This window comes from Petaurus breviceps, unplaced genomic scaffold (assembly GCF_028583685.1).
Source record: "Petaurus breviceps papuanus isolate PSGF00001 unplaced genomic scaffold, PetGlider_PUasm1.0 138, whole genome shotgun sequence".
Classification (NCBI taxonomy): Eukaryota; Metazoa; Chordata; class Mammalia; order Diprotodontia; family Petauridae; genus Petaurus; species Petaurus breviceps.
Window position 1 is genome coordinate 15,720,321 of NW_027185694.1, and position 17,042 is coordinate 15,737,362.

Below are 17,042 nucleotides of genomic sequence, written 5' to 3' on the forward strand. Positions count from 1 at the left end.
TGTGCGTATGTGTGCATTGTGTGTGCGTGTGTGTATGTGTGTGTGCGTGCGTGTGTGTGCGTGCGTGCGTGTGCGCGTGTGTGCGTGTGTGTGTGCGTGTGTGTGCGTGTGTGTGTGCGCGTGTGCGTGTGCGCGCGTGTGTGCGTGCGTGTGTGCGTGTGCGTGTGTGTGTGTGTGTGCGTGTGTGTGTGCGTGTGTGCGTGTGTGTGTGTGTGTGTGCGTGCGTGCGTGCGCGCGTGTGCGCGTGTGTGCGTGTGTGTGTGTGCGTGTGTGTGTGTGCGTGTGCGTGTGTGTGCGTGTGTGTGTGTGCGTGTGTGTGTGTGTGTGTGTTCAACATCCCCTTTAGGGTCCAGTTCCCGTAATGCTTAGATACTCTTCTTCTCATCCACCTCAATTAATACACAGAATGACTTTCACCCTCTCCTTGTGCTTGTTTACATGAATTATTCCTCTCCCTTCTTTTTCTACTCTTAAAATTCTCATAATAAAACCCATCTATCCCCACGCCTTCTGCTTTCCTTATTTAACTCTCTCAGTAACCCGTGAAGACATTAAGGTCATGAAGAAAAATTTGTTTCTTATGCTGTTAAAATGTTAGCGCAACTTTATCATATAGCCCCTTCTAATTGCTCTTTATTCTTGTGTTTGTTTTTAAAAGTTCTTACTCTGGGGCAGCTAGGTGGCACAGTGAATAGAGCGCTGGCCCTGGAGTCAGGAGGACCTGAGTTCAAATTCATCCTCAGATGCTTAATACTTACTAGCCGTGTGACCTTGGGCAAGTCACTTAACCTCAATTGCCCTGCCTTCCCCCCTCCAAAAAGCAAAAAATAAAGTTCTTACTGAGCCACCTGGGCAACTAGGGCCTAGAGTCAGGAAAACTTAAGTTCAAACCCTCCCTCAGACACTTATTAGCTTTGTGACCCTTGGCAAGTCACTTATCTTTTGACTGTTTCCTCAAATTATAAAATGGAGATGATAATAATAGCACCTAATTCCCAGGGTTGTTATGAAGATTAAATGAGATAATATTTCTGAAGTATTTAATAAAGTGACTTACACATAGTAAGTATGTAATAAATATTTGTTTCCTTCCTGTAGTCTTTTCATTAGAAATGCTTGAGGGGCGGCCAGTTGGCTCAGCGAGTAAGAGCACCGGCTCCAGTGTCGGGATGACCTGGATCAAATCCAGGCTCAGATACTCAGCACCACACCCAGAAATAACTGGCCGTGTAACCTTGAGCAAGTTACTTAACCCTGATTGCTTTAAAAAAAAAAAAAAAAGAAATGCTTGAAAGTTCACTATTCTATTAAAAATCCAGTTTTTTCCCTATGAGATTATTGTCAGCTTTTCAGGGTAAGTTATTGTTTATAATAAACCCAGCTGACAACCCATGGATTCTATTGTAATTTGTCTTCTGGTTCTAATGGCAATGGTAGCTTTTTTTGGGGAAAAAAAAGGATTTATTGTAATTGAATATTTTTTAGTAACCAGGTTTTTAGGGAATACAGTGAGACTTAGATTATGTTTCTCATCCTATTTTCCAAGTCAGTTGTTTCTGATAGTTGATACCTCACATGTTCTATATTTTTGGACTTTTGATTATTAGTAGTATTTCTTATATCATTGAGTTTTAGAGTTGTGTTTGCCTCATTCCGCTTTTCGTGGAATATTCTATTTGGGTAATGTTTTTCAGATTTTTTGTTACGCTGCTTATTCTCTGAGTTTTTCTTATGAGCTCTAACTTTGTTATCTCTTGTTTCAAATCTTCCTCTATTTATTTTAGTAGACTTTACAGCCACTATTGCATTCCTTGTGGCTAAACTATCCTTTTTTCTGATGTTCTCCTTAATGCTGCAGGAAAATATCTTCTGAAATATTATCTTGGGATTCTCCTAAAAGAATTATTTTATGAAATATAAAGTGTACCAGCAAAAATAGTCAAAATATTTAAATTTTTCAATTTGTATGGGTTGTGTTACCTAATGAGAAAATGCCCATAACGAGACTTCCTAATAATGTCAGATAAATGAGACATTGCTATATATCTTTTAAAATCACCTATTTCCTTTCGTTTATTCTTATTTCAACTTTTTGTATTGTGTAATTGTGAATAAATTTTAAAAGCATAATTTTCCTAAACATGAAGAGAAAAAATTGTTGATAAAAATAATGGTTTTGCTTTTGTTCAGAATGCATACACAGCCACAGCTATCAACAGTACCAACTTCTGCACCTCAGCAAAGGATGCCTTTGTAATTCTAGTGGAGAATGCTTTGAGAGTGGCTACCATCAACACAGTGGGAGATTTTATGCTATTCCTCGGCAAGGTAGGACCAGTGTACATTATAGAGCTTTCGTCTTTTAGGCATGTGCCTGAATTGTATTTTAAAGACATTTTTCTAGGAATGACTTCTGCATGTTTTCTCTCATATTTCAGTGTTATCTGGATACACACAGAGTAGGTTTTCTATAATGTCACTGTCGGAAGACTGGACTAAAACCTACCATAGTTTTGCTTTATACCTTTGTTTCACTTTATATTTGGGAGACATGATTCAGTCTTTAGTTGGATCCTCCTCATGAGAAGATTGATCATGAGATGATTAAAAAAAATTGACCATAACAGTTCATGAAATAACTGACATTTATATAGCACTTTAAGGTTTTTAAAGCTATTTACTTTTGATCCTCACACTAGCTTTGCAAACTAGATACTACAGGCATCATTATCCCCATGTTTATAAGTGAGGAAATTGAAGCTTGCAGAGATTAAGTTAATTACAGCTGGTAGGTGTGGAGACGGGACTTAAAGTACAGTCCTTCTGGCTCCACATCCGCTGCTCTATCCTCTGTTCCATTCTGTGTCCCTGAAACTATCTGCTTAAGCATGGAGTGAGGAGTGGTCTGCATCAGGGATGAGAGTACAGACATAAGTGATATCACACACCTTTTGAAGTACTCAATTATATTAGAACCCATATAATTACACTATGTTTTTAAAACAGACTTTGGACAAGAACAATCATTGGGTATAGAGAAGCTGAAGTATAGTGTATGTTGGTTTTATACGATTAGAAAGTAGAATGATACTTAAGAAATTGTTACCTATAGAGCTAGAATAAAAATTATATACATAAAATATCATTTTTGAAAAACTTTAGCTAATCCAGCTTTCTACTAACCTGAGTAGGTCCTGGCATATGTTTGCATATTAAGGAATTCATTATCCTAAAGAACTAATTTAGATGGGGTTAAGAGTGACCTGTATGCCAAGATTTTGTATTCAGGCTTATAGTTTGCCAGTTGCCTTCCCCTTTTATTGTCAGTTTATATTTAATCATGAGATAATGGGTTGTGCTTATAGGCCATTTTTTAAGCTTCTGCAAATAAATAAATCAATATACTATGAGGTGAGTGCATAATTAGATAATGGTATGAGAGGAAGGGGTGAACTACAGGGCACTCTGGAGTTCCCAGGAACTGTTTGATATATGTCATAAAATGTTTTCCCTGAAAAGATGTTTCTCAAATCATTGGAAATAAACATAATGGTGACAAGCTTAAAAAGAACAGTGATGGAAACAAAACAGCTATTAGTTAAAGGCACAGAATTTTAGAGCTAGAAGAGCCATTAGAGAGAGATCTAGGTCAGCTCTGCCAGGTGAACTCTGCTTTTATCCTATTTATATCTCAGAATATTATCATAAAAATGACTTTGCTTTAAAAAAAATTATGTGCCTAATAATTCAGAAGTGGCAGCTAAGTGGTGCAGCAGATAGACCCAGAGTCCTAAAGACTTGGATTCAGATGCGGCCTCGTGCTCCTGGGCAAGACATGAAGCATTTCTGCCTAGATTTCTCCATCTGTAAAATGGGGTGATAAGAGCACCTGCTTCCTAGGGTGGTTGTAAGGATAAAATGTAAACCTTACAGAGCTGTATAAATGCTAGCTATTTTGTGCCTCCTGTCCAGCTGCTAGTTGGGACCAGTAGTGTTTTTTGTTTGTTTGCTTCTTACACCTATAGCCCAGAACTTGCCATTTGGGTAGGCATATATGCATGTCTTACTGAAAGCCATCATTACTCTCTACTGATACTGATTCAGCTTCCAGTTTGTGCTCATCACTGTACTGGTCTGGGCACTGTAACATGTAGCAGTCTCCACCATCAAAAAGCAAGTAGTCACCTGGGGAATTAAGATGTGCACTGAAAAGTTAAATGATTAAGATAGTATTTCAGTGCTAAATTGGGACACATATAAGTGCTATAGAAGAGATGGCTGTGGGCTAGGGTGGTCAGGAAGGCTTCCTGATAGAGGTAGGACATGGTTTGGGCTTTGAACAATGGACGGATTGGGGGCAGGAAAAAAGGAGTGAAGGATGCATTTCAAGCAGAAACAATGTAGTGAACAAAGGTAAAAAGGAAAGAATATGAAGACTGTTTCAGGGGGAAAGTAACTAGACCAGTTGAGCTAAAGCAGAAGGTTTATATTATAAGAGATAAGGTGTGAAAGATTATGGCCAGTTTTGGGAGGCCGAGATTTGGGAGTTTAAATATCAATCTAAGAAATTTAGAGTTTTTCCTATAGGCAGTGGGTACCATGATACGTTTCTGAATTAGAAGTTAATGAATTAATGAAAAGTCATCATTACAGAATAATTTTAGAGTAATGTAATTTTTTTAAAAGTTTTAGGCAATCTCATTCAAGGGCTAAATGAAAATTACTTAGCAAGTCTGTCAAGACTGCCTTAACAAATATATGACTTGTTTGTAGATTAAATATTATGCCCCACACACTTCTTTTTGCATATCAAATATCTAAAATTTTACTATGAATTTTCTTAGCAAACTTTTTTTTCATATATAACACAGGCATATTAACAGTCTGACCCAGATTAAATTATTACAAATTAACATTTGATTTGATTGGTAACATTTTATTATACTTAGCTATTTTAAGGGTTAATAAAATACATTTAAATTAAGATTTATTTTCTCCAGGTCTCAAATCGCATTTTATATTATGAAAGCTATGTTTGTTTACTTGTATTTGTGTCTTCTTGTTAGCAGAATTACACAGTGTCTATAAGAGAAGAAGTAAAATATGATAGATACTACTTCCTGTGAAGTATTATTTGAGGTGAGGTGAAATGGCATTCTAATGAGCAGTGACTACAAATGATTCCTGGAGTAATAAAAACAAAGAAAGAAAAATGGAAGCCACTTGCCATCCAGTATTAAATACAGTCTTTGTTCTCTTGACTTTAGATCCTGATAGTCTGCTGCACAGCATTAGCGGGGATTATGCTGCTGAACTACCGGCAGGATTACACAGTATGGGTGCTGCCATTGGTCATCGTTTGCCTTTTTGCTTTTCTGGTTGCTCACTGCTTCCTGTCCATTTATGAAATGGTCGTGGATGTATTATTCTTATGCTTTGCCATCGATACCAAGTACAATGATGGAAGTCCTGGCAGAGAATTCTACATGGATAAAGTGCTGATGGTAAATACATTGAATACTTTATACTTCTTTGAAGATGAAAATATTTAGCGAATTTCTAATTCCATATCCCTTCCTTACCATTCCACGTAAAATATTTTATTGGTATAAATATAAACTATACCTTTTGCCTAAACCTGTCTTGTATAAAACAAACCTAAGTGCTGCCTCAATTCAATGTATGTCTATATTTTTTTCCTTTCAAAGAGATCTCATTTTAGAGGTACTGCCGATATTCAAGAGTGGCATCCCTAAAACATAGTTGGTTTAACTGAATGGTGTTTGTATTTCACCTGTGTAACATTGTATGGATAAAGTTGATCTTTTAGAAATTGGGGAAGGGGACAGGGACTAGTGAAATGGCCGCCTGGTCAGTCCAAACTGAGCAAAAATTCTACTGCCTCTCTTAAGCTTATGTTGAGATCATTCCTTAATTAGTACAGTCTGTTCAACTGGAATGGAGGGGTCCAAATTGTACATTCAGATTTCCCTTGTGATCAGAAAGAGGATAGAGACTATCATTGTTCTTCACTATCTTTTCCTGAAATGGGTTTTGGACAAAAGAATTAAAAAGGCAAATTTTCTAGATTCTGTTCTCCATCATTGTTTCCTTCATATATTGCTGCTATTCTTAAAGGAAGGTAGTGGCACTATATATGTCAGAACTTAAGGACAAGTGGGTTTGTTTCATGACTTGCTACAAGTCGATTATTATTTTCTTCCATAAACCAGAACCTGAGTAGTCGACACATAATAAATTATATTTAAGCTGTTAGTCACTTGATAGAACATCAGTAAGAATCCTTACCCAGAGCTTTGCTTTTGCACTGTGAAATGGTTTTGATACAGTGTATACACTCTGTAGAAGATTGAAAGATGAGCACTAAGTAATAAATCAGGAAACATTAAAGCAAATCTCTTAACAGGCGCATTAGGTTATGTTACAAGTAATACTGCCCGAGTCCTCCGGCTTTAGTCACGTGAAGCAAGTGAACCCTGAACTGAGGCTTGGAAACCTTAATGACATTTGTCAGACTAAGACTTGGTAGTTTTATCTCATTTGTAAGTGAGCCCTTTTAAAAAGCAAAAGATTATTTTTTCCAGCTGACAAAAATCTAATCAAATTACTTTTCCTCCTCCAATTTGAATTCTCTAGAACCAGTTAGAATACTTAATGCAATAGTGTTTCATAGGATACATTCCTTAAACTTTGAATGAAAAGTATTTCCTTTTATCATTACTTTAGACCCATGATCTACCATCTGCTATTTTCACGAATTGCAGTGTGATGTCAAGGAGAGAATGAGATAGTTATTTGTAAAGCTGTTATAAAATGTTTACTCCACCCTTCCTTTTCCTATACCCTATAAGATTGTTTTGAGGGAAAAGTTCATTCAATAAAATTTCTTTTGCTATTCTTTATATAACATTTTACATGAGAAAAAATTTAAAGAAGAAAAGTAATCATCTTTTTTGACATCAATTAGGTATTTACTTCTAGGGGAGACATTATTTTCTTAGGGAAGCAGTTGTAGTGAAGAGAGTATTTGACTTGGAAATGCAAGCCTTGACTCTGCCTCTTATTACCTTTGTGACCCCTGGCAATTCAGTTAACCTTTCTGGGCCTCCATTCCTCATCTGTAAAACAAAGGGGTTGGACTAGATGATATTTGGGGTCACTTCAAGCTCTATGTCTATTATCCAGTGATCCTTTTAATATTTTATTTTTTCCAATTATATATAAACATTTTTAACATTCTTTTTGAAATTTTTGAGTTTCAAATTATCTCCATCTGTCCCTCCCTTCTGCCCTCATTGAGAAAGCAAGCAATTTAATATACATTATACATGTGCAGTCATGCAAAACATATTTCCATATTAATTATGTTGTGAAAGAAAACACAAACCAAATAAAAAAAGTATGTTTTGATCTGCATTTAGACTCCACCAGTTGATTCTGTAGAGGTAAATGGCATTTTTTCATGAGTTCTTTTGAATTGTCTTGGATCGTTGTATTGCTGGGAATAGCCAAGTCATTCACAGTTGATCATTGTACAGTATTGCTGTTACTGTATACAGTGTTCTCCTGGTTCTGGCTCCTTTTGTTCTTCCAGATGAATTTTGTTATTATTTTTCTAGCTCTATAAAATAATTTTTTGTTAGTTTGATATGGTACTGAATAAGTAAATTAATTTAGGTAGAATTGTCATTTTCATTATATAAGCTCAGTCTTTCCATGAGCAATTAATATTTTTCCAGTTGCTTAGATCTGATTTTATTTGTGTGAAAAGTGTTTTATAGTTGTGTTCACATTGTACCTGGGTTTGTGTTGATAGGTAGACTCCCAAGTATTTTATAATGCCTACCATTGTTTTAAATGGAATTTTTCTTATTGTCTCTTATCTACTGGACTTTGTTGGTAATATGTAGAAATGTTGATGACTTATCTGGGTTTATTTTATATCCTGCAACTTTGCTAACATTAACTATTTTAAGTAGTTTTTCAGTTGATTCTCTAGGATTCTCCAAGAATGCCATCATATCATCTGAAAAAGAGTGATATTTTGTTTCTTCATTGACTCTTCTAATTCCTACAGCATTGAATAATAGTGGTGATAATGTGTATCCTTGCTTCAACTCTGATTTTACTGGGAAGGCTTCTGTATTATACCCATTACAGATAATGTTTGCTGATGGTTTTAGATAGACACTGTTTCTCATTTTAAGGAAAGTTCCATTTATTCCTATACTTTCTAGTGTTTTTTAAGAGGAATGAGTGTTGTATTTTGTCAAAAGTTTATTTTGCATCTACTGAGATAATTGTGTGATTTTTGTTGTTTTTGTTATTGATAAGGGTCAGTTATGTTGGTAGTTTTCCCAATATTGAACTAGCCCTGAATTCCTGGTCATAGTATATGATCTTGTGATATACGGCTGTAATCTCCTTGCCAATATTTTATTTAAAATTTTTGCATCAATACTCACTAGAAGTATCCATCTATAGTTTTCTTTCTCTGTTTATTGTCCATTGTTTCTTGAGCCATAATTAAATATTCATTTTAACAGATTTGAACAAAGATTATCATCACATTGTACTCTAGTTGGGTAAATTTTGAAGCTTTCTTGTGTGTTTGTTTTATTGGCACCTTTTTATGTCCTTTCTTTGCAGCACTGGGAAAGCTGGCATATTGGAATTAGGGATTTAAATGTTGTATATACTTAATCCACTTACTTACTAAAAGTAAATGAGATTATAAAATATGTTGCTTCTTATTTTGCAGGAATTTGTGGAAAACAGTAGAAAATCCATGAAAGAGGCTGGTAAGGGAGGGGCTGCTGATTCCAGAGAGCTAAAACCGATGGTAGGTGGAGATGAGGAGGTGACCACCCTCCACGAATTTCACTTTTGCTTCCTTCCCCTCTCTGTCTTCACTGACTGCACATCTTCCGGAGATGCTTATGTTGTCTGTATTACTCAGGATATTCTGCTTTTTCTCTTTATGTGCTTACCCATCACTTGGATAGCTGAGTTTCTGTCACAAATGAGGTCATCTTCTGTCAAAGTAAGCTGAAAGGAACTGCAATTTTTAATGCACTTTTTAAAAAAAACACTATCAGAATATTTTAATTCTCATGGTTGGTTGGGTTGCCTCTTTTTCATGTATTTAGTATTTTTAGTACAGCATAAGTACTAGGGCTGAAATTTTGGTTATGTGTTTTCAAAAACAAAGGTAAAGTTATATGTATTTTAACCAATCCTTTCTGACTTCAGACAATCTTGCATTCCCATTGGTATGATTATTGCCTTCACAAACACAGATCACAGTCACTCTGTGTGCCCTTGTAAACAACGTTCATGAGGAACTGTGCCGCCCCCTCTGACCTGAGAGCCGTCCTCTGGGAGCCAGTTTGGAAGGATCTTTCAGACCTGGCATCGTGCTAGTGTAGCTTGTGAAGACCGGGGGCACCTCCTTGTCATGATGAGGTCGTAGAAGAGGACATTAAACGGAGGCATTTCCTTTCAGCCTGCTAAAAACGCCCATTTCCCCATTCGTTTATATCGCGCTATTTTTGTTGCGATATTTTCTTCTGCTGACTTTTGGTTTCCGCTCTGTATTTCACAGACTCCGTTATGCCGCGTAGTTACACGTTTTCAGGCAAGAAGAAAACTTGTTTTTCTGTTGTTCCTGTTAGGCACAGTCGCGAGAAACCACCCCCAGTCGGGATGGGTTTATATGATCAAACCATTCCACTGTTTTTTAAGAATGCCCTCATATCGAATATTCATCAGTGCAGCAGGTTCTTGGGTTACTACACTGATTAGAATGAAAGACCTCTGTAATAGCACATTTTGAGCCTCACCTAGGAGACTCATGGTTCTTAAAATAGCACGTATAATTTCAGATTATCCAACTATTTAGAATATGAAGGTACTTTAAATTACATCTAACATCTCATATCAGGACCCCAAATCTAAGAACTTTCATCTCTTCTTTCCCTATATTTTAATGAAATGTTGGGTTTATAGGTTGTTAGCGCAAAGACATGTGTTTTTTACATTTTTTGACACTAACTCACTGACATCAAGATTAAGAGTAAATTGAAAAGTCTAACAAAGATGTCCACCTAAATTTTTAAAAGAAAAATTGGTTTAACTCATAAAATAATTCAATTCAACAAGCATTTATAAAGGACTTGTTAATAATCAAGGTACCATACCAGATCCTGGCAAAATAAAATGATAGATAAAACACAGGCCCTTTCCTGATAGAGTTCACACTCTGAGAGAGTAAAACAAAGACAAATAATTCACGCATGATAAGTAAAAACATACAGAGTATTATGTGAGGTGGGGAATTGGGATAAAGATCAATACTGAATGGAAGGGGACAGGTGGGGATAAAGGAAAGGCTTCATGGAGCAGTTAGCTTCTGAGCTGCATTTTATAGGATTCTAGTAGATGGGGTCACTCAGTTATTCAAAATCCAAATTAAGGGAAAGTCTTCAAAACCCTTAGATATGAGCTCTTTGGGGATGGTAAATTAGGTTCTCTCTATACTCACTAAATCCCTAAGGACTATTACAGTAGTACTTAAGATAAAGATATATTGGTGACAGTGAGGCTTCCCAAGGTATGGCAGAGGGAGATAAACAGAATGATATATTATATTTAAGTATCTACTGGATGCTTTGATCCAATAAGACTTTCTTATTTCCCTATATTACACCCCACCCTTCACATATACTCTTTGCTGTGAACATTCTGAACTTTAAGAATGTTTTCCTCTTATAATTCCCCACCTCAGGATTCCCCAACCGTCTATCACCTCTCCCTTTATCCATTTGGTTCCTGTCTATTTTACCTTCATAATATATCCCACCTTTAACCCCTTATGTACAGTCATCACCATAATTTAGGTCCCACCAGGACATTTGTGATAGCCTTCTAATTGGTCTTTATTTCCAGTCTGTCCCACTCTTCAATTCATCCTCCCCACAGCTGCCAAAATAATACTAAGAAATGGACCCGGTCATGTCATTTCCCCAATCAGAAACCTTCATTGCCCCTCACTTTTGCAAATACAAAAAACAAACTCATCAGCTTGGCATTAAGGCTCTCTACATTTTGATTCCAAGCAACTTTTCCAGCCATCTAGGATGGTCTATCTCCTCCCCTCCCCCGCATCGTACACTTGACCAAGCTGTTCTCTCAGGCTGGAATGTGCACCCCATTCCATTCCAATTTGCCCAATTCTTATTTTCCTCCAAGATTTGACGACTCTTGTAAAGTCTCCCCAGTTGCCTCTACTCAGCGCCTACAAGTTGTCAGTACCCTTTCCCTCCTCCAATTACCTTGTATTTCTGTATAAAAATTTTATGAGGACAAAGACTATTTGACTTTTGTCTTTGTATTGCCAGCACCTAGCATAGTACCATACATATATATATTAGACAATAAATGTTTGTTGTATTGAATTGGCATTTATTTTTCTTACTTTGAAACACCAGCTATTGCTATTATTAAAAACTTCTCTTAAACCAAGCTCCCATTGTCATTTCTAAGGCAGATAATAAACATTCAGATGCTTTTCATTGGGCAAGATTAGGGGAAGGGAGAACAATTCACAACTCTCTTGGCAAGCTGCCATTCATTTTCCCCTCCCCTTTCTTTGTATGTTCCAAGTGGACTGTGGGTGCAGAAATGTTTTCCCTAAAAAAGATAAATAAATCCCCTGAAAACAGAAAAGTAAGCTGGCTGCTTCAGCTAGCTGATTCTCTTTATTAAGGATCAAAAGTTCCAAAGTTCAAAATCTGAAACTTGAAAGGAAACCCTAAATATTAATACCATTTTTCTTGCAAATTATTTCTTTATTTTTTGCATGCTGCCTCTCACTAACACCTTTATCTTAATTTGAAGTATTTTTTAACCCTATACTTTGAGGAATTAAGAAAGGGAGATCTATTGCCATTGTTGACTATATAATACTTTTTTTAGTGTAAATGAAGAATGGAAATCTCACTATTAAAAGAAAACTTGCTTAAGGTGGTATTAAATTTAGACTTGAGTGTTATGACTCCATCTGGTCTCTTTCTGATACCATCCACCCCAGTCCAACTTTTGAATAAAATTATGAAGGTGTGGGGAATTGTGTGAAATACTCGTGTGTAAGCCAGTGTTTATCACAGTAAAATTACTTGTTTTCTGTTAACACAGTTGCCTCCTACCTTTATCTCAACTGAAGCACAAATAAGATGGCTTTTTAAAATATGTAAATCGTTTGTTATTTTAGCACTGTCATCTCCTTCCCATTTTCTTTCTGCCAAGCCCATAAGCTCATCTTTTACATACCAAAGGTCCCACTGTTTTTTTAGTAACCAGCTAGCAGGAATAGGTCATTTTCAGTGTTCTCTGAAGTCTCCAGTCTATAAAGATGGCCTTTAAATGGTCAAAAAGGAAAAGTACGTGTCACTGCTTGGCTTAGAAATATTTTTAAAATATTAGAAATATTATGTATTATTCATATTTTTATAGTTAAGTTTATTCTGTGATTCCTTTGGAGATAATTCTATATGAGGTTGTCATTATTATTTTGTCACCTTTCTGGAAATACTGCTATTTCATGGGTACTGTATGCCCTCCCATATACAGAACATTTTTTTTTTTTGGAATTATTTTAAATGTAGAAAACAGTATTCCGGAGAGAAAAGGCTCTAAAATTTCCTTTAGGAAGGAGTTAACTGAAATAAATGTTAAGCCTGTTTCTTGTGTTAGAGTGAACAAAACTAGACCAGTATTAAATATTTTGAAAGCTTATGAAATCTCTGCATTCCCATAGAGAAGTTTTTGGTGAAATTAATCACATCTGAATAATAACCTATGTAACCAACAGGTTTGGAGATAGATATTTCTACCTTCCTTTTTGCTGTGGAGTTTGAAGAAAGGTAGAGGCAGGATATCAAGGTCCAACTGACATTTATTAAGCACTTACTTTATGCAGAGCTCCGAATATTAGGGGAGATTTTTTTTTTTAAAAGCTTAGCTGAGACAGACTCTCTAATCTCAAATTCCCAGTGTAGTGCAGGGATAAATTAATCCAGGAGTTGGGAGTATCTGGGGAAACTGACAGAATTGCCCAGGCAGGTCTACATAGTTATTAAGAATAGGGCAGTTCAGGGCAGGTTCAGGAAACAGACCTTCTCCATCCATTCTGCTCTGTTGCTTTTTACTCTTGTTTTTTTGGGTTTTGTTTTTTTTTTCTTTTGCATATATGACATCACTTGTGGTGTTCCTTTAATTACACTTGTCTAAGACTATACTTTGTATGACTTTGTTTTCTAGGCTTCGGGAGCAAGTTCAGCTTGAATCTAGCCGACCATTACGGAACCCATTGACATTCCAAAACCATATATATACATATATATGTATTTGTGTATGTGTGTATATATATATGTATATGTATACATAATCAGCCAAAATCAGAGAAAAGGAACAGGGATTTAATACTTTTTTTAAGATTATTTTTGTCAAACATGTACTCCTTTCATACGGGTGGCTTTTACAGGCAATTTTAGTCATTTAGTTTTTTCAATAGTAATTGTATTAATGGAAATGTTAAGATTCATATCTGATGAAGGTTTTTAATAACTTAGAGGAGGATTTAGTTATAGTTATTTTAAGTAAAAAAATTAGACCAAATTCTTTGTCCAGAATACTAAAACTTGTTAATTGGGTCAAATTCCCCAAGGTATGCATTATATCCAGAGTGTGCTTTACTGATTCTTAAGCCCAAATGAATGGGACAGACTATTTGGATATATATTTTTTTTCCAGATAAATTAGACATTAATTTAAGTCTTTGCCTTTAAAAAGCTTCTCTATACAAGGAAGTCATGAGATTGGATGGCATTTTACATACAAATGGGCCTAGAATGATTTTCCATTCTAATTCATGAATTTATTAGCTATCATTAAAAAATAACCAGATCCTCAGGTATTTTTAGAAGGCCCTTAAAACTTATATCAAAGGGAATAGCAAAAAGGAATAGATATTTTCTGATGTAAACTTTTTCTTCTTGTATCACTTTTTCCTTTTCTTTTTGATTTCAGTAACTTCCTCTGTACTTCTATGCCCTTTGATGGGCATACGTTCCATAAACAAACAGCTGAGCAAACTGCCAACTAATGAAAGTTGAGCATTTAAATTTCTGTATCTTGGTTTTGCCGACTTAATCATGCTGGTAGAAAGAAAACAGGGACAGAAATGTATCACACAAAAATGACTTAAAGCTTTTGTGACTTTCAGTCAGTTCTAGGAACTATCCATTGACTTCAGGATAAATGGCCATTTTATTTCATTGCTTGTGATCAAGTGTGTAAACCATGTCACCCCAGCCTGGCAGGTGCTTCTCGCTACGAAAATCATGGAGTATCCAGTGACTACAAAAGAACTGGTTCATGTTTTGTTTTTTAAATGTTGAACATTTCTTTGGTTTTATTTCAACTCTCGAAGCTTACCAGATATGAATGGCTAATATTCCATTGTTCTGCTTGTTGTAATGGTGAATGCTTTAAAACAAAGTGTATTTGCTAAGAATAATTCATGATCTCTTTATGCGATAACTCCTTTTTGTTACAATTTTTTTAAAAAAGCTATTTTTGTTAATGTAAAGTAAATATTTCAGAGCAGAATTTTTAAACTTATTGCACTAAATACAGGCTCTGTAAGAAAAATAACGCCTCAACATTTTATCATTCCATAGAAAGAGAATCTTTTGAAAGAAAGCATGCCTTCCTATCAAGCTTAGACAATGGATTAGAGTGGTGTGTATGAATGTATGTACTGTTAATGTCACCAGGACTTCATAAGCAGCTGCTTGCTAATGTGCTTCCTTTCAAAGGATTGGACCTTGAAATTGCTACAGAAGGTAAACTGTATTTTTTTTAATGAGTTTGTGCTCTTTACTCAAGGTAAGCTAGCCAAATGCCTTGATTTTATTTTTAAGGCTCAAAGCAACATTTCTGATTTTTTCAGAATCTTGGTAATAAGAATCTGAATTCTTAAAAAATACAACTTAGGGCTCATGTCTTGAAAGGATCAGGGGAAGCTAACGTTGTGAGAATAATTGTTTGAAGTGAGAAATTCTCCAGAAGTTAACTTCCACAATTTAAACAGTATCATTCTTTTCTATATGCAATATGGGATCGTGGGAAGAGCACTAGATTTAAAGTCAGAAGACCTACCTGGGTTCAAGTCCCAGCTCAACTACACATAACTTGATGTGACTGTGGGCAAGTCATTTGACCTCCCTGGACCTCAGTTACCTCAGCTTTAAAATGAGGACGTTGAACTAGATCATGTCAAGGTCCCTTCCTCCTTTAAATCCTATAACTCAGTAGTATGAAATGACAGGAATATATATCGTGAAACTAGCCAAATTCTAGTTCGGATTGGTGCAAGGGAAAAATCAGTGTTCTATTTGAATGCAGAAGGACATCAACTCCATAGCAATCCCAGGTTTTTGACAATTCAAGAACATTGGCAAGCAAATTAAGGATTGGAATTAAAGTATGGAAGATTGGGTACCAAAACTGAAGGAATTACAAGTTATAAGCATTTCAGGAGGTGCCACCACCCCCATCCCATCCCCATCCTGCATAACCTGATGGAAGTCTGGGATTTGGAAGTCTTAGGTTCTACTCACTTGGACATCCTGACATCATGGATTCTTGCTGCTCCCTGTTCCATATGCTTGCAACCTCTGCTGTTTGGAAGCCACCAGAAATGCTTTCTTAATATCATTTGCAACTAGAACTGTAATCAGAAAGAAATTTTGTATTTTTGTATAACTTGACTGTGTGCCATTTTATATAAACGGGCCCTGTTTTACAAATAAATTTTGTTTTACTAACACTGTGTTTAGAGATTATGATCAACGCTTTTCTATGGTTAAATGTAATGTTGAAGTCAGAAATCAATGCCAAGGTAGTCGCCCTTAATAAAGCAGTGTGTAAATTTGTGTGTATATATAGAATATATATGTATGTTTATATATATATTTTTATATATAGGTTCAAATATATATGTATATATCACACAGTCACACACACAGATATTTGATTAAATTGCTAGTTTCTTTTCCACTTCCATACCAATTCCATTCTTTGCCTAATCAGAACAAAGCTTCACACAACTCTTCCTAGCAATATATAAATGTTTTGATTTAATGCTTTGGATAAAATAACACTGCTGTCTTTCATTCATTGCAAATCATCCCACAACTAGATCTAGGCTGCCTTCTTGCTGTCCACCTATGGCCTCCATCTCTTGACCAAGTGAGAAGAATAAGATAGGTTGAAAATTAAAATTGTCTTAAAAATATGGTTTCCTGAGCAACTTTAGCTATCATGTGCTTAGCACAATGACTTTTATCTGCCTGCAAAATAGAACTTCAGAGCTGCCTCCATGGTGGATCTTTTTGGAGGGAAATTCTCATGACATGGCCAGTGTTCTAAATTAATTCTGCCAGCATTAGGCAGTTGACACCATTTCTATCAAGTGATCACCAGAGCTCTAGTGTGAGATTATAATGTTTCCAAATTTGTTGTTCTGCTTCTGAGAAGAGAAGATGTTACTGAAGTCATTTCAGGTCAAAGAAACCAAAGGAAGGAAAGGGTTCTCTCATATAGGGTAGCCCAGGCATTTAGGTTTGTTAATTTTTGCCATAGTATACAGAGTTCGAAGTTTATTGTTTCTTTAAACAATGTAGTCAGGGGCGGCTAGGTGGAGCAGTGAATGAGCACTGGCCCTGGAGTCAGGAGGACCTGGGTTCAAATCCAGCCTCAAATACTTAACACAAATACTTTACTTAACTAGCTATGTGACCTTGGGCAAGTCACTTAACCCCAGTTGCCCTCCAAAAAGCAAAAAAACAACAACAACAAAAAAAAACCAATTTAGTCCATTTTAAAGGGGCTAATTTTGCTCTCAGCCTCATCAGGTTTAGAGTCCCTTGATCTTAGGAGACCTAAATGGGAGTTAC

At 36.0% G+C, this 17,042-nt stretch overlaps 1 protein-coding gene across 2 annotated transcripts in view; it reads left to right on the forward strand.

The window, feature by feature from the left end:
* Positions 1 to 15,911, forward strand: part of SLC44A1 (solute carrier family 44 member 1) — a 217,524-nt gene extending 201,613 nt beyond the window's left edge. Inside the window, exons 13-16 of one of the 2 annotated variants that reach the window (XM_069106130.1) lie at positions 2,191 to 2,328; positions 5,268 to 5,504; positions 8,783 to 8,863; positions 13,342 to 15,911. In XM_069106130.1, coding sequence (XP_068962231.1) covers positions 2,191 to 2,328; positions 5,268 to 5,504; positions 8,783 to 8,863; positions 13,342 to 13,365 — 480 coding nt within the window. In that variant the 3' untranslated portion in view covers positions 13,366 to 15,911. Of the gene's footprint in view, positions 1 to 2,190; positions 2,329 to 5,267; positions 5,505 to 8,782; positions 9,089 to 13,341 lie in introns of those variants that run through there. The other variant, XM_069106121.1, reaches the window with a different exon arrangement.
* The last annotated feature ends 1,131 nt before the right edge of the window (positions 15,912 to 17,042 follow it).